General features: G+C 39.2%; 2 protein-coding genes across 2 annotated transcripts; both read left to right on the top strand.

Annotated features, from left to right (window-relative positions):
• Nucleotides 1-226: 226 nt before the first annotated feature.
• Nucleotides 227-5722, top strand: spryd7b (SPRY domain containing 7b; the record flags this gene model as incomplete). The annotated part of the gene is given in 7 exon segments (XM_080037479.1): nt 227-326; nt 329-423; nt 425-548; nt 1723-1839; nt 2220-2386; nt 3399-3501; nt 4534-5722. Coding segments are annotated over 7 exon segments (804 nt in total). The 3' UTR covers nt 4632-5722.
• Nucleotides 5723-6328: 606 nt separating this feature from the next.
• On the top strand, nt 6329-20994 carry kpna3 (karyopherin alpha 3 (importin alpha 4)). Its single transcript, XM_080037495.1, has 17 exons — nt 6329-6460; nt 9375-9419; nt 11393-11482; nt 12902-12931; nt 13055-13107; nt 13194-13289; nt 14532-14617; nt 15621-15707; nt 15806-15975; nt 16256-16300; nt 16414-16545; nt 16689-16817; nt 17434-17538; nt 17854-17925; nt 18230-18392; nt 18673-18767; nt 18898-20994. Exons 1-17 carry the CDS (start codon nt 6392-6394, stop codon nt 18994-18996), a joined length of 1566 nt encoding a protein of 521 aa, XP_079893621.1. The 5' UTR covers nt 6329-6391; the 3' UTR covers nt 18997-20994.
• The last annotated feature ends 766 nt before the right edge of the window (nt 20995-21760 follow it).

Below are 21760 nucleotides of genomic sequence, written 5' to 3'. Positions count from 1 at the left end.
ATACATCATAGATTACCATTATTATGCTGGCCGCTTCTTCCAGCAGAAATCAGTTGTCTCTTCGGTTTTAAAAGGGTATTATTACCGATTCACCATTACTCCACCAAAAGATTTCATAAATGTCATAAAACTAACTTATCTTCACTTGCTGTTATGTAACATCGATATCCAATAGTTACTTAGTCACGTGTAGAAATGTTGACCTTGATTTTCTTCCCTTGTTTCCATGCCATCAGGAGCAACTGCCTATCTTTGCTGCTGTGATTGGATACAGTTGGGTAGCAGGGGCTTATGCAGCTCCGACCTCCGCCGCGGGGTGTTGCTGTTGTATTTTCTTTTTGGCGAGGTTGGGGTGGGGGATTGACGCTTGAACGCAATGCACTCTTTGGTTTGATGGTAGGAGCTTGTTTCCGGAAGTGTAGCTAGTCGCGTCAGAGTGAGAATGGCTGCAATTTTTGCGTGTTGTTTAGGCTGCTGCGGGGATGGCGGACCGGGCCATATTCCCCTCAAAGAAATGCCCACAGTCCAGTTAGATACTCACCACATGGGTACGTATGTTGTCTTTAACTATCACAGATAATGTACAGGTAGTTCGTGTCCACCCGCGCCTAGTTGGCTGTGTGTCGTGATTGTTTGCTACTTCCGCCGTTAGCATTAGCCAACTAGCCGATAGGCCGTAGTGTTGTTAGCTTTGCAATTAGATTTGTTTTGGTAGCATGGAGTTTTAGCACTTGTGCGTTCTTTTATCACCCTCTCTTAGAATAGTTCTTACAAGACAATTATTGTTTGTTAAATGAACCAAGAGACATGACAACATGTAAAATATGAACGTTTAGCAATCAGGATTAATATATTTACTAATCACTTTCTTTAATCCCTACACTTTTTTCAAAAGTACAATGCTTTGAATAATAATTGTGTCTGAAGTGTTTTTTTCCAGTTAAATTCCCTTGTTTATAATTCAAATTCTGAAAGCAAATACTCATTCTCCCTAATTGGGAACTATATCAGGGTGTCAGTATGCACATATCTTTGATTTGAACTGTTTTGGACAAATGTGCAACCTCTGCTGAGAATTTACCGTCTTTGACACGTCTTTGGTCTAAAAATTAAAAAAACTGTGCATATGCTCATTCAGCCCAGCGAGGATCAAACATCCAATTATGTTACGATGTACATCCAGCAGACTGCATATTGCACATATTGTAAATATTGTTCATTCTTTCATTACATTGCACATTTCAATTTAATTTATCTACTTTTATCATTATTATTATTATTGTTCCTACTGCACCGTGGGTCAGAGACAAACGCCATTTTGATCCTTATGTGTGCTTGCATATTGTAAGAATTGACAATAAAGGTTGACTTGACTTGATTGGCAAAACACGTTTTTGAGTCGATGAATGGTTTGTCCCCGAACTAGCAAACCTCTCAATCTCAAACATTCTGTATTTCCAAATTGCACTATGTGAGGATTAGCTGCTTAAATCTGACTTGAACGATTGCAAATTGAATAACTTTGGATAGTCATTTAGACAAAGCCCTTGGTTGAGCCCTTAGTTGTCGTCTTGACTCTGAAATAGTGTTGATGGGCAATCTTTTTGACTGACATTTCTTAGACCATACAACTGACGTATTAAAGGAAATGATGGTCGAATGAATCAACAATGAAAATGTCCATTTCATTAAGTTTCATGCTCCTTTGCCCTTTATTTGCAGGCACAGATGTGGTCATTGTGAAGAGCGGCCGGAGGATTTGTGGCACTGGAGGCTGTCTGGCCACTGCTCCACTGCACCAGAATAAAAGTTATTTTGAGTTTAAGATCCAGTCTACTGGTAAGCGCTTGTTTTTTTAAGCTCAGATACCATCCTGTTTTCATTCCTTTTCTGCCTTCTTGTCTCGCCTATAGACATTTTCTGGTGCATTCCTAGTGGGAGACTAGGAGCTTTTGATACAATCTTGTGACTGCATGCTTAGTGGTGGAATTATCTTCACTTACAAAGATAGCATTTAACAGCACAATAAACTTGCTTTCTTCCATATAGTACATGTCCTTAAGCAAAGCTAGCCTCATGCAGCTCCACACTAGCCACTGACTAGCATTCATTTCTGAATCTCCTATGCTTTGTGCCATGCCTTTTCATTTATATTTGTGCGTGTGTGCGCGTGCGTATAGCGAGAATAGCAGACACTGAGTGTTGTGCTTTGTGTTCAGGTGTGTGGGGAATAGGTGTGGCCACGCAGAAAGTGAATCTTAATCAAGTGCCTATGGGCAGAGACACAAACAGCCTAGTCCTGAGGCATGATGGGTCTGTGTACCACAATAATGAGGAGAAGAATCGTTTACCCGCAAACAGCCTTCCTCAGGAGGGTGACATTGTGGTAAGTGCAAAATGTATCAAAAGTGCAAAAGTTTGATGACCTAATCGTAAAACTATTTTAGTGTTTAGTGGCTCATAAAGTTAAAAACTGTTTTCTGTGAAATGTAGTAATTCTATTTCACAGGAAAAGATTGTGTTATGTTTGGATACTCAAACAATGTATCTTAGAGGTGCCCCAATAATAGTTCCAGAGCTTTGTTTTTTAACCAGTTTGTCTGTACACATATTTCTTTGTCTTCCAATTGGCATGTAAGTGTAGATTGTGTGTATGAACACATCTTTAATCAACCCCTAGATGTTTGTTTCTGAAGCAGCTGGCCGACGCCACTCTGTCGTAAATCTATCTGAGAAAGCCTTGCAGTATTCTTTTATAGAAAACTTAGTTTTACTGCTTGGATACATGAATGCAAATGTACTGTTTATGTTTGTCAAATTTGCTGTCCACTTACTTTCAATGAGTGAATGACAACAGTTTATGAGTAATAGCCTGTGGGGCCATGGAGCAGTGTGCAAAACCCATGTACTTTGTTATCAATTCTCTATTCGCTATGATATTTAAAAAAAAAAGAAAAGAAAAAAATAGGCTTTTTTCATCCAACAGGAAATGTTAAGTTATATTTTGTGTCAATGTCAAGGTGTGTCTTTTTTCTGCTTGGATGGATGTGGTATGAAACATAATTATGCAGGCAGTGATCATTTAAGCTCCAACCATCTTGGTCTAGTTAGAGAGAATGTAACTTAAGGGAGTAGACAAGGATAGCGTACAGTGGTATAAAAAGATATACATTACATACATACATACATACATACATACAGTACCTTGTGTTTCCATACTATTTGGCTTTTCCTGCTCCTCTTCACTAAAAACACCTTTGAATAGGTTACAGCCACACACTTTGGTTAGCCGGGCTAAACATATGAAGGTTTTTATTTTTTAACCACTTAACCAGGTTTTAATGTGTTATCATCAAAAATTCAGCAATTCAATTCCTCTACTGTTTTGTGCTCATCAGGGCATCACATACGACCACGTGGAGCTGAATTTATATCTGAACGGAAAGAACATGCATTGTCCTGCCTCAGGGATCCGAGGCACTGTGTACCCCGTTGTCTACGGTAAGATTATTTGTTGTCATACCGACTCGGATCACCAAGGTTTGTGAAAATTGGGATCATTCCTAAAACTGCTTTGTCAGAAATGCCATTATGACAATTACAATTGTATTCCACTAGAGGGCTGCATTTGTATTTAATGCTGCTCATTTTAGACTTGGTCAAGCTTAAAATGTTTTTTAAATTCATTTTATCTGCATATTTGACCACTTTTATATTCACACAGAGCCAATAGTAAGTAATGGAGACAGAACAATATAAAGCCTGTAGCAAAAAAGGGACCGTTCTGCAACGAAAGGATCATGACATGCCGTTTTTATGCTGGTCAAAGGCAAATGATTTTAGTGAATGGCTTCTCCTCTCTGGTTGATGTTGAACTAGTCAGTAAAATGCATGTTGTTGATGCTAATTCTCTTGCTAAGAACTGATTTATAAGATTAGTACTAAGTGTGGATTCCAGGCCAAAGTCGAGTTAATAACATTCACACACTGAAGATTTCAGTATTAGTAAGCTTATACAATATGTTCCAATGTATACTGAGAACTTCTGTTCAAATAATTGCTGTGACAAGGCATTTGACCGCATTTCTGCCGAACAAATCATTTGAAGAAATAATTAACAAAAAAAAGGTAGTAATGTTTGATATTCATCTTATTACTCGAGAGTAAGACATGACATCATTTCAACTTAATTTTACTTTATTTCAACGGAATAACCCAGTCAACATCATCACACACAGAATGTTCACACAAATGGTCACATTGTTTTATACATTTAAAACTATTGTATGTTTTATTTTATTCTACCCATCCACCCTGACTATAGATGCATGATGTAGCCAAGCAATCACACATTTGATGTACTGTACAACCAAAGTAACATGCATCTTGGATTTGACTTCATTAACAGTCTTTTACTTCAGAGAAAGGTTAAAGCAAGAAAACACCCAATACATGTGATGTTTTTTTTCTTAACTTGCTGTAAATGCTGCTAATTTCACATTCATACAATGTTTTTTTCTTGTCTTGTTCCAGTGGATGACAGTGCCATCTTAGACTGCCAGTTTAGTGACTTCTACCACACACCTCCACAAGGATTTGAGAAGATCCTCTTTGAACAACAAATCTTCTAAAGGATCCCTTCGGCCTTGAATTTTGTTGTTAACCCCTGCCCTATATCTCCTAGCAACCGCTGTGATGCTTCAGTTCGACCTTGATTGGATAATATCATTATGTGAGGCTCATTGTTGCCCATTGTTTTGTTTGCTCTGATTAATCTGTCTTTACTCCTGCTCTGGCTTGATGTTGGGGTATCCTTGAAGGAGTGGGTTTCGGCTACGATGGGAGGTTGCGGTCTGTGCAGATGGAAAACTGTCAAATAATTTTTGTTTCAGTGGCAATCAGCCTTTTATTCACCGAAAAACACTTCAATTACTGCTGACATTCTCAATCTGTGTGTAGATTTGAATGGTAAAATGCTCCCATGTTTCAGGATCATAAGCCATGTTACACTAACATTGCGTTTCTATTTATGTTTTTGATGATGAACTCTCCTAAATGCCATACTGACATCTCACCGTACGCCATATATTTATATGTATTTATTTCAGTCACAGATCAAATTCCTGTGTCTGGTATGACAATTTGTGTAATTCTTTTGTCCATAAAGTATATGTGGACTAAATACTGACAGATCACCCATCAACTTATATGTTGCCTTTAATTAAATAAAAACAATTCTTTCAATTCAGGTCACTGTTTTAATTTGAGTTGACACATCACAGAGTTGGTTTTAAGCAGTAACTCTACGATTCAGGGGACAACCAGGGTCTGAAGCTGAGCTTTCAACGAGGTACACTGAGGTGAAATAGGAAATGTTTTACTAAGAGAAATATTTTTTAAATAGGTGACACTAATATGCGTTATGATTGATTTCCACATCACCTATATGGACAGCCATTAAGTTTCCCCCGAAACCTTTCTCCTACTGAAATCTTTTCTGTTGTATTTATTCCAAATCCAAATATCATTATCACAGCTGGTGCTTGTACGAGAGATGGTTAAAAAAAAGCCAATCTGTTGTGTTGTATTGGCATTGCATATCTGCTGCTGAAGTGTGTCTGTAAAATATTTCAAAATGCTTGTCTTTGTTTGCACTAATGCTTTTCCTGTACAAATAATCCAAATACTGTTGATTTATTAAAGTTTTGTGACTGGATGCATACTCCTGGAGTCCTGTCATATTTTATACTAGGTTGTCAAATTGCAGATCTTCACAATTTCTCACAAAAATGACAGATGTGCTGGTGCCGCACAGCTTTTTTGATGTATAGAGGTGCACTATGTAACTTTAGATGTTTCAGAGAAGTGAACATTTTCTAAGGGTTATTCTTATAGCTGAAAAAACAAACTCCCTACAGGACAATTGGATCCTTGGAACACTGAAGTTAGAAAAGCACTGTTGTGTTTTTTTTTTTTTTTTTTACATCAGCAGGGCCCACAGTTTTGTCTCAATTATTTTGTTTTGATTTATGATAGATTTATTCAATACTAAGAATTCCATGTAGGGTATAGAAATATGTTTTGTAAATGTAAACGGATCCCCTCCTCCCCTGAAACTTAGATCACCTTTAAATATGTCTGCTTTAGCCAGTGAGTCGGACTAGGAGAATGTATTATTAATATTTATATCAGACTGCGTCGAGAAAGCATTGGAAACCAGGGCAGCCCTTGCAGGAGGCTTGTATGCATTAACTCCTCCTCTCACTCTGCGATCTGTTACGTCCTACTGTCCTCCCCCTCTCTGGAGCAGCAGCAGCACAGGAGCTGCCGTGCCTCGTCTTTCACCGAGGAGATCCCGAAAGCCGGAGTAATAGCTAAACACCATACAGCCATGGCAGAAAACGCCGGCTTGGAAAACCACCGCATCAAGAGCTTTAAAAACAAGGGACGCGATGTCGAGGTGAGCTGACAACAAATGCGAGTCTGTATAACGCGGTTGTAATTAGTTTTACGTAAAATAACCCACAGTGTTTGGGCCTCGTTAGGGGGTGAGCCTGATGCCATCCAGCTAGCTACCTAGCTATCGTGAAGTGTTCGCCATCAAAAGTGCCTATTGGCCTATCTTGTTAGCGGTGTATTTCCATATTAATCAACGCCCGCGGCTGTTATCCAGTTAACACATATGGTCTGAAGATATTTAGTAATTGATGTTTGTAAGAGTGAGTAACATCACAGTTGGACCGTTGGAATAGGGGGAATTAAGGGCAGGCTGTGTAGCTGTCACTGCCGGCTAACGTTAACTAGCTATCGGGATGGACACCGGGCCAGGCCGGTAATCCTGACACTTGCTCCGCTTCACAGCCAGCTGGCCTTAAATAACATCATTGGTAACTTGCGTATTTGTGATGATGAAAAATATATCGCTTTGGATTAAATTTCATGGTCGGTCCACACCTAATCCACCCTAACCAAACATTGCCCCTCCTTGTTAGCCTGCTAACGTTGTCAAGCGAATAGCTAGCGTGTCAAGCCAGGTGAGCCGCTAGCTAAGCCACTAAACACTTAGCTGAATGGTTGAGGTGAAAAACGACACATGTAATACTAATTAAGCCAACGAATGAACTTCTTGATTATTATCCATCGGTGAGAAATAGGCATGTTAGACTTGGATAACATTGAGCAGGCTAGCACTATTGTAGCTGGTCACATTTCGTAATAGATAAACCTAGACGTTTTTCCCACTCGGACATTTTCATATTAACATACATGTGAAGGATAATTGTGGTTGCCTTATTGGCAAGTCATATATTCAAGAAAACACCCACCAGTATGCCATGTCCTACAGGCTTATACAGTCTAAAACTCTTGAGTATTGCAGCATCATTCAGCTTACAGGTCTAATTATAAATCTCTCTGACAGCATTGTCTGTGATGCTGTATTCACATGATCACCAAGCCTTTTGGCGAATACTATGTTCATCATTGAGCGAATAGTACTATTGTTAATGGTCTAACGCTGTAATGCCACCTCTCAAAATGTGGCATGTGTCATATTACTCTTAAACGATTTCCAAGATAGCAGTGCTATGTAAATGTGAAGGATGATTGTGGTTACTTCATTGGCAAGTCACATATTCTAGAAAACATCACCAGTGTACTATGTGTCCTAAAACTCTCTGGGTATTGCAGCATCATTCAGCTAACCAGTCTAATTTTAAATCTCTGTGGGGCAGCATTTGTCTGTAATGCTCTGTTGACTTGATGACCAAACCATTTGGCAAAGACTGTGTTCAGACAAGTCAGGACAAGAGCAAACAGTGGTCAACCAAAGAAAGATGTTACTGTCACATATCGTCTGGTTTAGGTTTTGTTAATGTGTATTTTCAACTTTCTGGGTTTAACAATCATGTAGTGTGTGTGTGTGTGTGTGTGTGTGTGTGTGTGTGTGTGTGTGTGTGTGTGTGTGTGTTGTGTGTGTTGTGTGTGTTGTGTGTGTTGTGTGTGTGTGTGTGTGTGTGTGTGTGTGTGTGTGTGTGTGTGTGTGTGTGTGTGTGTGTGTGTGTGTGTGTGTGTGTGTGCGCGCATAAATGGCCCTTCAAAGTCCATCAGGGATTGGTTATTCACCATCAACTGCCTAAAAGCCCAGATTGATGACCTATAGGTGGTTGTTTTGAAACTTGGAGTCGGTGTGACAAGCACATGGCTACTATGACAGACAAGACCTTGCCAATTGCATTCCTGATGCTATTTCAGGCATCTTGGTTGTCTGACCTGGGTCCTCCTAAGAGCCTTGTCTTCAATTTGAGTTGGATGACTCAGACTACAGAAGGGAAGAAAAAGAGGAAATGCCCGTATTGGTTTTATTTATGTAGGTCAAGCATAACAAATTGTAAAATTTCTTTCTGCCATCATTAGGAACAGCTTTTACCGGCAAAGCATTAAAGTCTCACATGCTGCTGGTTGAAATTCCCCCTCTGTGTTCCTATATATTCTATAGAGAATGTGCTTATGGTTTTACATTGTTTTCCCCCAAAATAGTAAATATATTTTGCCAGGCAGATTCAGAATTCCAGGTTTCACAGTCTGTTTTTCTTCTTCTTTTTTATAGCATGGTGTCTCTATTGGCTCCTACAGTTTAGTTATACATATATATCTTTTAGGATCAATTCATATTTTCTATACACCAACCAACATATTAAGGCAAATGAAGCCAATTTAAGTGTATTGGGCTAGATTTCTCTTGACACACGCACTATCGTATTTTAATGTTCTGCTGGTCTGTCGAGGGATATTTTCGTTTGGCTCAAAGTAGCGGCATTATTGTTGTTTTGCAGTGGTTGGGAGACACCTATCTGAGTTATGACTGTCCCAGATTATGTAAGAGGCTATTTAGGAAGGCAACATGAACCTCTTCATACGGTCACAAGATCTGAGACCATCTCAAACGGTTCAGGATCAACTCCAAACTCAACGGCCACAAATCCTGCATTTTGTAAAGCAAACTGTCTTTCTTCACTTGTGCTTTTTTTGACTTGTGTTCATATATTGTTGTTTTCAGTAACAGATCTATTGCCTTTTTTTATTGAAAAATAAACGTCATCTGCTAGCCCCATGTTGTGTCAATTGAAATGGTTTTAAGATCCCAAAATGAAATTTATTTTACTTATGAGATACGTAATCTTATAGGAAACATAGAATTTCATATCTTTTGCTCCCAATATTTAGATGAATAAGGTCCATTATGTTATCATTGTAAACTGCTACAATGTATATTTGCCAATGCGGTAAATAGTTGAATTTGTCAAAAATGTCAAAATGCAAACACAGTCAATGTATATTCATTAATTGTCATTCTTTTTGTTCCTTTGTTACAGACTATGCGAAGACATCGAAATGAGGTGACGGTTGAGTTGAGAAAGGTGAGAGAAGCTGCATCATCTGTATACACACACTCGCACACATTTCATCGTCTACTCTGAAATCTGCGACCAATACGGATATGTGACCATAGAGCCTGAATGCGCGAACCGAAAATCGGACTGGGTGTGCGACCAGACCAAACGCAGTAATAAAAACGATATAAAAACGTCTTTCTTTGCACTGATGGTCTCGTTTGCTGTTAAAGGTAATTTATGATTATCAGAGGAAACATGGGGCTGTTTAAAATATATTTAAATGTTACTCGTAGCTGCTTTAAGATGAATCTGCTACAACTGATTAAGTTTTCCAAGAAAACTTAGTTTTAGATTAAAATTGCATTGTTATAACCCTAAGAACGCTAATGAAGTTGTTGAAGAAGTTTTTTATTATAATGGGGGTATTAATCTAAATTGCCTATAAAGGACAGAATGTGATTGTATTATGACATTACAGGCAAGGTACAATTAGCACAAACAGGTTTTCAGTATGAGCAACTTAATTGCAAAATTATTTTGAGTTGCAACAAAAGTTGGATGAGGATCGATTTTTTTGTTTGTTGTTGTACCAAACTGAAGTTTTTGTTTATTTGCTGCACTCCCACTGTTCCAAAACGGAGATGGGATTGGAAAAAAAAGAGGAGCTACCGTTAATTAGATGTGGTTCTATCGTCTATCTTTATGTTGCCAAAACACATGAACAAAGTGGGAATGTGCTTTTAAGATATTTTTGGATAATTGTCCTGTTGCAGGCACTTTATGGAGGCACTGTCCAAATAGATTTGATGGTGCATAAGATACATATAGACATCCCATTAAAATATGTGAAAAAACCATGCTAGCTGTGGTCTGAGTAAATAACTAGACTTTTTTTTTTTTTTTTTTTTTTTTTTAAGATATTTTTTGGCATTTTTATGCTTTATTGATAGTGTAGAGACAGAGTTGAAATGGGGCAGAGAGGGGAGTGACATGCAGAGAACGGTTTGCTGGAATCAAACCCGGGTCCGCTGCTGGCCGAGGCCCATGGAGGGGACGCCTTACCAACTGAGCTAAAGGCGCCCCCAACTACAGACTTTTTGATACCAATATTGAGCTCAAGTCAGTCCTATATTTTGTAATGGTTAGAAAATCCCATTACCATCAGAGACGGGGGGCTGCACTGCGGACGTAGGTGCATAGGTGCACTTTTATTAAAACACAAATTAAAGACAAAATTATAGAAATGAAAATGAACGATTGCTAAGTATTTGCTCTTTAAAAAAAATATTTTTGTTGACAAAATTGACTCGGTGAACAAAAATTGCTACATGTAAACATATTTTGATTAGCATTTAGATAGTGGGCCGATTTTTTTAATTTGCAAAGTGATGATTTGGTACAGGGGCCGGCCAAACTTATATCTGAGAAATCTGTTAAACAGGCATGTAGAAGAGGCAGAGCCATCAGCAGGAGAGCACTGGCACATGTAGTGATGCTTAAAAAAACTGAGAATGTCATTGCTTTGCAGTGCAGTGCTGAGGTGTTCTCAAGTTTAGCACATTAAAATTTAGCTGGACCAGAGCAGCAGCACTGCACTAGCTGATTAGTCATTGGTGACGCACAGCAGCACGATGCCCCGGGAATGTAGGGCAAGGGAATCTCCTCCTACCACTGACTCACATGCCCTGCAAATTAATGAGACGTGTGGGGCAGTATTTCCACGCTACATGAATGCTTACAGAGGGCTTGCAGAGTGTGTCAAGGTTCAGTGTCCTTCAAAGATAAGTTGTGTTTGCTTTCATGAACTATCCTGCAGGTTGGATTTCTGGGATTTGGCTATAATCTAGAAAAATTCAAGTTTTGGAAAATGATTTTTTGATGTACGCCTAGATTCTGTGCTACTTTTTAAAGAAGTTCTAAATGCATTAATAAACACTTTCATCCCCCTTCCCTCATTGCTCATCATCTTTTTTTTTTCTTCTTCTTCTTCTTGTCAGAACAAACGAGACGAACATCTACTGAAGAAGAGAAATGTCCCTCAGGAGGAAAGTCTGGAAGATTCTGATGTCGACTCAGACTTCAAAGGAGTAAGTTTGTGTGTGTGACTGTGTGTGTGTGTGTGTGTGGCTGCGTACTTGAGCAAGAGATAGATGTAGTGAGACTGGACTGTCTAGATAACGGGTCAGAAGGGTTGATGTTAGGTGAGCAGTGTATTCAATGTGGTTTTAAAGGGATTTCCTCCCAAATAATAATAATAATAAAAAAAAAAAAAAAACATCTAAATTGCAAATAGATTGAAGTCAATGCCAGGCCACCCAGACTAAAACATATTTTCTCTTTAATTGAAGGTTAAAAGTGTATTTCTTGATATTGGAATCTTGATATAGTTAGTGGCTGTTTTGGTGCATATCGCACATTCTTCCTCAGCAGATTAGGTTTACCTCTTTATTTGGAGATGCTCCATATAAGCTACAGGATGTGTAGTTCAGCTAGGTCTTTTGCTCTTGGTTGTTTATACCTGGCCTGTCAATGGAAAAATAACTCTACATCAATGCATCTTTTAAGAAAGTAAAGTTTTAGTTTCTCAGGATAATGATGTGTTATGTAATAATTTACATTTTGTCTGCAAAAAATGATTCTGAGAAATGAGGACAATTTTTTACTATTTTTTTTTTGCGACAAACAACAGTTTCTGTTAAGTGTCTTTTAAACATAATATCCCTTGCTTTAAACACTACAACCAAAATACCATTGACCTCAATTACAAATATCTACAGAGACAATCAAACTGGTCCATGCAACGTTATTGGCACCTCTTTATATTTAGCACGGTCATAGTCTGATGGGAGCTGTGATTGAAAGCTTGTGCTGTCATTGTCATAATGTTTAGGTTTTACATGTGTAGTGCCAGTACAGTAATACGATTGTGTAGAGAGGCATTGGCATTCAAATATTGGCAGATAATCAAAAATATCACTTGACCCTGATTCTCAAACACGTGATCTTGGTGGGAAGTCCCTGCTATCTACTTTCAGCCCTATACGATGTTCAAAGGCACAAGCAAAGACCCTCCAGGGAAAGGATAAGGGTGCAGCTCATTGTAAATCCCTTCATCCGTTGCAGTTGAAAGCCACCAGACATTTTGCATATTCCGCATTATACTTTTATTAAGCCAGGCACCAAGATGCAATTGTCTAAGTCACAATATAGACTAAATGAGATGTTGTAAGTCAAGGGTAAGTTAAGTTGCTATTTTTCAGTGCTTTGTTTTACTGCAAAATGATTAACACCAACCTCACATCTGTTCATGTATTATAAATTGAATCAATCATACAACCTTCATTCTACATTGTGGAAATAATATCTGCGCAGCATCAGATAAAATGAAAAGAAAAGACTTCTTGTGACATAAGGGAAAAGCACTGTTTTCCCAGGTTTGCAGTTGGTGGTTGTCGTTTATCTTCAACGATAGTGTGCTAATCATGATTATTTTTCTCTTTGTGCAGCAAAATGTTACGCTTGAAGCCATCTTACAGGTAATGGCTCACATCATTCCTTGTCAAGCCTTCAATCATATGCACCAGAAATAGCTCTTAAACTGTTGCTAAATCATTCTGTGCTAACTTTTTTTTAATGGCCTTTGCTATTTGTCTCTACAGAATGCTGTCAGTGATAATGCAGTCATCCAGCTCAGTGCTGTACAGGCAGCAAGGTGAGTGACTGACATACAAAAACAGCTGCCGTCTGTATATGTGCACTATGGAATATTTGATTTTTTTTTCTTTCTTGCCTAATCAGGAAACTGCTCTCGAGTGACAGAAACCCTCCCATCGACGACTTGATAAAGTCTGGCATCTTGCCCATTTTAGTCAAATGCCTGGAAAGGGACGACAAGTAAGTCTGCTCCCACAACTCAGTGTGTTTGTCTTCAGTGTTATTTTCATCTGTCGCAATTAACTGAGTGTTATGCCGTTAAGACTGCAGATTGCTGTGATGGATTACTGACAGTGCTACATCGTGTGTGTGTGTGTGTGCATGTGCGTGTGTGTGTGTGTGTGTGTGTGCACGCACGCACGTCAGTGTCGCACACTGCGGCTACATGTGAGAGTGTGTGGAGGTATGCAGGACAGTTGGCTGGTCCTCTCAGTCCAGGCCAAGCCAAATATAACGGCATTCCTGCCTCTCGGAGTTCCCAAATTCCCAGGACCTTATGTTCACTGAGGGGGGATACTGAATAGTTGGGGTGGAACATCTTGAAAGAGAGACGTTGTCAAGGATTTAACCATGGAAACCAACAACAGACAGCGTCATGTTAACATCCAAACCCATCTTATATTGAAAATGTTTGCTATTTTTCGATTATGTGCAGAATGTAGTATAACCCATGTTCCCTCATAAAGAGAAGATAATTGTCTTCTATGTTGCCATAGCATTATGGCAGGAAGCCAGTCAGCTCAGCCTGATGACAATGAGCTACAAGATCCCAATGCAATGTACAGAATGGAAATGAGCAACTTTCACATGAACAAGAATAGACACCTTCAGATTTAAAATTGTGAATCCCTGAGAGGAGAAGAAAATTAAACTAGTCTGTCCATAGGCAACTAAAGTGCCTGGTTGCATCATAAATAGCATCTCACCCCATTTCCTGTTTGACATCCCGGCTAAAGCTTTAGAAACCAATTGGAATCGATGGTTGGCTCACTGATTTAAATATTTAGTGGTGTAGACAGACTTACTACCTTTTGATTTACTAGCATTTGGCTGGTGGGTGGTGTGAGGATCACTTGCCACTGTGTGATTTTTTCCTTCTATTTTGTTGCATAATTTTTATTTTATTTTTATATATCATTTTCGCCATAGACTTCCTTTTTGACCATGGCTCCATTGTAGCAAATAAATAAGCTTTGAGTTGCATTTCTCTGAAAAGCCCTTTTAGCACTGAGAGGTGCTAGAGGGAAATAAAAAAACAGGCCATGGAAAAAAATGGAACATATCATCTAGTAACTCTGGAAGTGTTTTACATCAACATTTATCATTATTATTAGACCCCAGTCTCAGCCCCACTGCACGGTGGAAAATGAATTGGCTTTCGTTATGTCTTTTACATTTTTTTTTTCTTTGTTTGTCCTACAGCCCCTCTCTTCAGTTTGAGGCAGCCTGGGCTCTGACCAACATTGCCTCTGGGACGTCAGCACAGACTCAGGCTGTGGTTAAATCCAGTAAGTTGACCCGACATTCTGTCTTCCCCCTGCAGTCTGTGTTTGTGTACTGTCTGCAATCTGCCCAGCTAACATATTTATTTATTTATTTATTCACTCAATGAGGCAGTCGGCTGTTTTTTGCGAGATTATGTTTTTACTAGATAACAGTGCAGTCTTATTTTGAAATAAAGCCAACATGACTGGAGAGAGTGATAACCATGATCCCCCATTCATGTCATTCAGCTCTTAAAGAGATGGCACAAGTTAGCTTACAATGGAGGAATGTCACTTATCTAAACACACCCTAGTTAAGATTTTAAGACCGCAAATAGGCGTTTGAATATTGTTATATTTGATATCTTTAAAACATTCCTAATAGCTTAACATTTATTTTAAACAAATTCTTATTATTATATTATATTGTTGTTGTTGTTTTTGGAAAAGAAGAATCATTTGAATTTAAAATGAGTTTATAGACGAGCATAATTTTTCAAATTGTTTGGTTATGACAAAGCTAATAAACCCAAAGTATTCACATGACTGCATCAACATCTACATCTACCATATCCACATACTATCTGAAGGCTGATTATCTTGAACCGTCACACAGCTATTTGCGTTTATTCTGGCTGATCAGATTGCACTTTAGTTGGACGTTTTGTTTGTAGATTCTTGGAATTGAATGCAGTTACCAAAACTTAACCAGTAACTAAGATAAAGTTAGTTATCCCGCTGAAGAGGTGTGACTAAAACTAACGGGAAATGTCAATCAAGCACTGTCTGTAAATGTCCCACATTACAGAGAAGAGGTTTAATTGGGTAAAATGTATATATATTTAATTAGCTTAACGTGTACCTCTTTAGTTTTGTGTCTTCAAATGGGCATTTTTACTTTGCAATCGTTTGACTGCCAAGAGGCGTCAATATATGTTTCCTTATACCAATTCCTTGAGTTATTACATTTGTTGATACTATTTTATTCAGGAGTTGTGACCAGAACTTTTTCTTTTTATGTGTCCAGATGCAGTGCCCCTGTTCCTGCGACTGCTGCACTCTCCCCACCAGAACGTATGTGAACAGGCTGTATGGGCTTTAGGAAACATTATAGGTAAGCAGTGTCCTCTAATTGAAAAAGTATGTGTGTGTATATGTAATGTGTGTAAGCAAGTTTTAAGAGTTATGTTGACCTGCCCCCTTCCTACCCAGGTGACGGTCCACAGTGCAGGGATTACGTCATCTCCCTGGGCGTGGTCAAGCCCCTGCTTTCTTTCATCAACCCATCAATCCCTATCACCTTCCTCCGCAATGTAACCTGGGTCATTGTCAACCTCTGCCGCAACAAGGATCCACCACCGCCCATGGAGACTGTGCAAGAGGTGGGTGTGTGTTTGTGCGCGTGCGTGTGTGTGTGTTTGCCAGACAGATGGATGTTTCTTCGCAGTTGACCGTGTCACTTCAGGCTGAGTCACACACATAGTTTCTAAAGCCCCTTTTCACTAGCCAAATCAGCCTCGTCGCCCAGGGGAATTTCTATCTACAAAGTAAAAAGCTTCTTTGTCTCCTGCAGTCTGCCCTGTTTCTTCCATCCATCTATCTATCTATCTATTACTCTGCCAACATCCAACTCATTCACGACCCACTTTTCTTTCCTTGCAGATTTTGCCCGCCCTCTGTGTGCTAATATATCACACCGATATAAATGTAAGTATCAGAGTTAAGTAAAAATCTCTTGTTTCTTGTGCTGTTGGCATGCCCTTTTCAGCATAATTACTGTACACAGCCTCACCAGTTTCATGTGTCTGTTTTTTTTTTAGATCCTAGTAGACACAGTGTGGGCCCTGTCCTACCTGACAGACGGGGGCAACGAGCAAATTCAAATGGTCATTGATTCTGGAGTCGTTCCATTTCTTGTGCCTCTCCTCAGTCATCAGGAGGTCAAAGTTCAGGTGAGACTTTATTTTATCGATGGCTTTATTGAGCTCGGGACACACGTCTACAGTGAGATGACAGTAAAAGTATTAGTCTTAATGAATTAGTAATGCCATTTAATTAATACATTTTTCGCTCTCCTTTTTTCTCCACCCTGCAGACGGCAGCTCTGAGGGCAGTGGGTAACATCGTGACAGGGACGGATGAGCAGACGCAGGTTGTGCTCAACTGCGACGTCCTTTCACACTTTCCCAACCTGCTCACACACCCTAAAGAAAAGATCAACAAGGTACCACAACCTTTTAATGTAGTTGTGTTTTTTTTTTTTGTGTTTTTTTTTTTTTTTTAAAGTCTGGCAGTTTCTTATGGCTTGGCGAGCAAATATGAACAAGATGTGTGCGTGCCTTGCAAACTGCAGTTAAGTTCATGACCTTTTTATGAGAGTCATCCATTTCACTGTCAGGAAGGATAATATATCAGGAACAGGTTTGTCACTGAATGTATTGTCTTACATCTTTGAGCATACAATACATATTATTTAATTTTTTTCTAATTTCTTTTTAATGGAAAAATATACTATCTATTGGTTTCTTTTCAAAGCACACATACTCACCATGAGCGTGAACAAACACCCATCTCACATTAGCCTTTGTTGTAAGTCATGCCTTAGAGCTGAAGCCAGATGTATGTGCACAAAAAGTGTAAAAGATTGAAGTGGAGGTTTACACCAGGTTATTATGGAAGCTATTTGGAAGGCCAATCATCTGCTCTATCCCCTGTTTACTGACCCAGTGAGGAAAAGCTCTCGCAGTGGAAGAGTCATTCATGGGGTTTTGGAAGAATACCCATATGTATGTGGGAGATGTGGTGCCAGTTTTGAGCATTTGTTATTGGTCTGTTTGTAGGAAGCAGTCTGGTTCCTGTCCAACATTACAGCTGGGAACCAGCAGCAGGTCCAGGCTGTGATCGATGCTGGCCTGATTCCTATGATCATTCACCAACTGGCTAAGGTTTGTGCATTGTGGAAGAACAAGAAATACATTCACTATACTTTTATATATTTATTCTCCATTCTTTATGTACATCATTTATTTAAAATGTTTTCAACAGATTTATAAATGTGGTTAATCTTTGCATGAATCTTCAGTGGCACACTTGTTTTGTAACCAGAGAAGGGGTTAAGGTCGGAGTAACGCAGCTCTCGACAAATGAATTAAACGCCGAATGCAAAGCGTGACCTGGATTTTCAGCATGCCTTGGCATAATGCTTGTTTTAGAAATGACCTGCTATGTCGACATCTCAGTGACAGCCTGTCTCTCTACAGGGTGACTTTGGCACTCAGAAGGAGGCAGCTTGGGCCATCAGCAACCTCACCATCAGTGGGAGAAAAGACCAGGTGAGCTGGAGAACAAGACATTTGTTTAAAATAATTGTATTGCTATCAGGGTTGATTTAATTTAAAAAAAAAATGTATTCAATATATAAGGGTTTTTATTGAACTGCAGAAATATTCCTACTTTTTTTTTCAAAAGTAAATCGTTTACCTCACCATTTCACACTTTACAATAAGCAGAACTGTCCCATTATTAAAGGATGAAACTAGGCTATTTTGACTTGTTGAGATATGAAAGGTGTTTCACTCTTATAACCATGTTCCTATGTTGTAATCAAGTATCGCTGCGTTATGTGTGTGCGTGTAGGTGGAGTTCCTGGTGGAGCAGAATGTCATCCCTCCGTTCTGTAGCCTGCTGTCAGTGAAGGACTCCCAGGTGGTGCAGGTGGTTCTGGACGGCCTGAAGAACATCCTCATCATGGCCGGAGATGAAGCCAGCACTATCGCTGAGATCATAGAAGAGTGTGGAGGTCTGTGTCTGGCTTGATTGTGGCCAATTGTTTCCTTGCCTTTTTGTCCTTATTCTGCTCTCTGCATTTAGTATTTGTCCTCTCCATAAATGTGAGCTGTTTTTATTTTGGGATTGTTTTTCTCCCTAATGACAAGTTGTAAGATTTTCTTTTTAATAGTATTTTCTTTATTGTTATCTAGCAAAAGTGCATGTTAAAAAAATGTATTGGATTCAGTTCCCTTTGTTACTTTTGTTACATAATGAGACATTTTATGTTTGTCACTGTTTTGATTTTCCAGGTTTGGAGAAGATAGAAAATCTGCAGCAGCACGAGAATGAGGATATCTACAAACTAGCCTTTGAGATTATTGATCAGTACTTTTCAGGGGATGATGTAAGTTTTCCACCAGTTATTTCCACCTCAAAATGTCCTTTATCATAATTATTTATTCATTTAATTATTATTTATTTATTCATTTTATTTTTTGTCCGCTGTGAACTCACCAAATCTGTCCCTTTTCCAGATTGACGAAGATCCCAGCCTGATCCCGGACACCACTCAAGGGGGGACCTTCAACTTTGATCCAGCTTCCAACATGCAAACGAAGGAGTTCAATTTCTAAAAGGCCAGGATGTTTGGTTTAAACCAGCTGCACGGGTTACTCTGTAATCACCCCAGACATTCATCCATCTCTCCTCCAAACCTGGCAACCTGGTACCGAAGGATTTACTTAGCATCACTTCAACATGGAAACTCACCACTGAAGGATTTACCCACCCCTACCCTCTGCACTGCGGGGTGTTTTGTTTTTCTTCTTCTTTTTTTTTCTTGAGTGGTCGTCCTTCACCGAAACACAGCGATCCTACATAAGCACTAATGGTCATTGAACAAGGCAACATCAACATCTGGCAACTTGCTACCCTGAGGATTGTCAACCGTCTCTGCCATTGCTTCTCAATATCACACACAGATAATACTAGAAGGAGGGAAAAAAGCCTTCGATGGCAAGATTTATTTGCCAAATGTCAATTCTTCATAATGACTAAAACACAAGCACATTTTACACAAACACATATATATACACACAAACACACACACACACACACACACAGTTTTTGACACTTAGAATTTGTGTGCATACTTCTGTTAGAAGTCATATCACTTATGGGGAAAGAAATACTGCTGTTTGTTTGTGGTTTATTTTTTGTGCTTTCCCTCCCCTGGATTGTCCTCTGGTGTTACGTCACCCAAGCGCACACGCACACTGGCGTTACAAAGTACACACACATCAGCCTACCTATAGTCACTCAGATTCCCCGATGGCCGGGCACCCCAATAACACTGTTCTCACCCACTTTAAAGAGTTAATCCCAGAGCTAAGCCATGACTAACCACGGACTCCCACTGGTGGAGGGGAGAAAGGGCTCCGAGGCAGAAAGAGGACTCCGTGGCAAAAACTGACTGACAGGACTCAATGACGTCACTCATTTTTTTTAACGTGACCTCTGTTGAATTATCAAACTTGTTAAAAGAAAAATAATAATCAAATGTGAAGAAAATGCCATAATTCCTTTTTGTCCCCCAGTTCAACTGTTAAGACCTGCTAACTGCCTGCTTCTGATTCAGCAGAGCTGCAACTATTTTTATTTTTTAACGGATGTGGACATCTGTCACGGGAGTAAACACCTTTTTAGGTGAAGGTGCAGAGACTTAAGAGAAGAGGAACATGTCAGCTGTAGCGTTTATCACCCTACAGGATATCCATCTCTGCAGCATGGGTTCGGTCATGTCCTGTCATGCAGTGAACTATTTGCTCTGGACTCCCCTGTAATGTGAAACTTGGAAAAGCAGGGGGGGGGGGGGGTTGTAAAACGTTGAGCTTAAATTGGCGTAATTTGCTTATCCGACCTTAAGCTTTTTTTTTTTATATTTTTTTTTAAATTCTCTCTTCAAAAAAAAACAAATATTTTTTAGGTTCATGTTTCAGCTTCTCCTGGTTGAGTCTGCGGAGCTTCCATTTGTCTTTTTACTTTGTTCTTTTTCTTCAGTCTTATGCACACGTCTGAGAGGCATATTGATGTCCGCCTGCAGAAAGGCACCTATACTCCTTGAAGACTAGACTTATATATAAAGAGTACAGGTCCTGACCTTTACAGTAACTAAACTACTTTTTGATGAAGAGGTCACATGTCATCACTCAATTTGAATACTTGTAAGAAAAAGAAAAAAAATATATGAAAAAAAAAAAAGTGATGCGTAATCTCTCCTTGCCGTCTATATGAATATATTTACATAAAGCCTGTACAAAGCTGCTGCAGCTGACAGTCATTGGATGGACGATAACCTTACTGTCAAAGATGGCTGGGGATTTTTTTTTTTTTTAAGCAAAATTTCTTTTGTTTCATTGTTTTGACTTGCATATGTATTGTGATGACATGCTGATAAATTGGAACAGGCTGTTTTATTTTCTCTCTGTCTCTCTTCGTATTGGTGACGGGCTGTTTTAAAATGTACCGTCCCATGTCCCAGTTGGCTTGCGGTGAGGGTTCACCATGTCAAACTTGTGAACCCGACCCTATAGCCCTGGTCTTCGAAGACTTTTCTGATCCCCTGGTTGGCTGCTAACTACTGAGAGGGGGTCAGAGCGGGGGTGGGGGGGTTACACTGGGTTTTTAAATATTGGGTGGGGGTTGTTTTGAGCAGCCAAGGCTTTGTTTTTTTGTTTTATTTTTTTGGGGGGACTAGCTGTTTATTACTGAACAAAACTATAGAGAGGGTGTACAGTCATGAACTAGCAGACTAGACCGAGCCACTTTAAAGATTTACAATTTTGTTGCCTTGTATCCGCATTGGATACAAGCTTATGTTTGTTGCAAGATTTTTACTTGCTAAATGAAAAAAGTTGTTTTAAATGAAATAATAGGAGAAAAAAAGCAACAGACAGCGTTTTGGCCTCTGATTGTTTATATCTTTTTATAAATTTTAGATTGAATTCCTCTCTCTTTAAGGTGGCTCATTGATGCTTTCAACTCTTGTGCATATTAAAGACAAGAATGAGTTGAAAATCATTGTGCCTTTTGTTTTTCATTTCAACTAAAACAAGGTTTTATTGAATAGAAACGATTCTTTGAGCAACTTTGAGAACATTTTGGAAAGGGGAGATCAGATGTGGCTGCAGTCGTGTGTGCTCTCCCTGTTGTTGGAGTTTGCCATGGGAATGGTCAATGCTGCTCTCTGCTGTTGAGAGTAACTTCTGCCCCCCCTCCGATCTTATTCACTGAACATTGTAACACACCATTACTCTCCCCACTCATTCTACCTTCCCCTCCAAAAACACCACAAAAAACCATCATTGCCATATTTAATTCCGGGGATTTTGATTATCA

Source organism: Ammodytes marinus (genome assembly GCF_949987685.1).
Source record: "Ammodytes marinus genome assembly, chromosome: 12".
NCBI classification, from domain to species: domain Eukaryota; kingdom Metazoa; phylum Chordata; class Actinopteri; order Uranoscopiformes; family Ammodytidae; genus Ammodytes; species Ammodytes marinus.
This window is presented reverse-complemented; position numbering and strand designations above follow the sequence as displayed.

Coding starts and splice junctions, on each gene's coding strand:
- kpna3 (XM_080037495.1), top strand. CDS start 6,392: ATGGCAGAAAACGCCGGCTTGGAAAACCACCGCATCAAGAGCTTTAAA. Junction 11,483..12,901: donor TCGACTCAGACTTCAAAGGA/GTAAGTTTGTGT, acceptor CTCTTTGTGCAG/CAAAATGTTACGCTTGAAGC. Junction 15,976..16,255: donor CCATGGAGACTGTGCAAGAG/GTGGGTGTGTGT, acceptor CTTTCCTTGCAG/ATTTTGCCCGCCCTCTGTGT.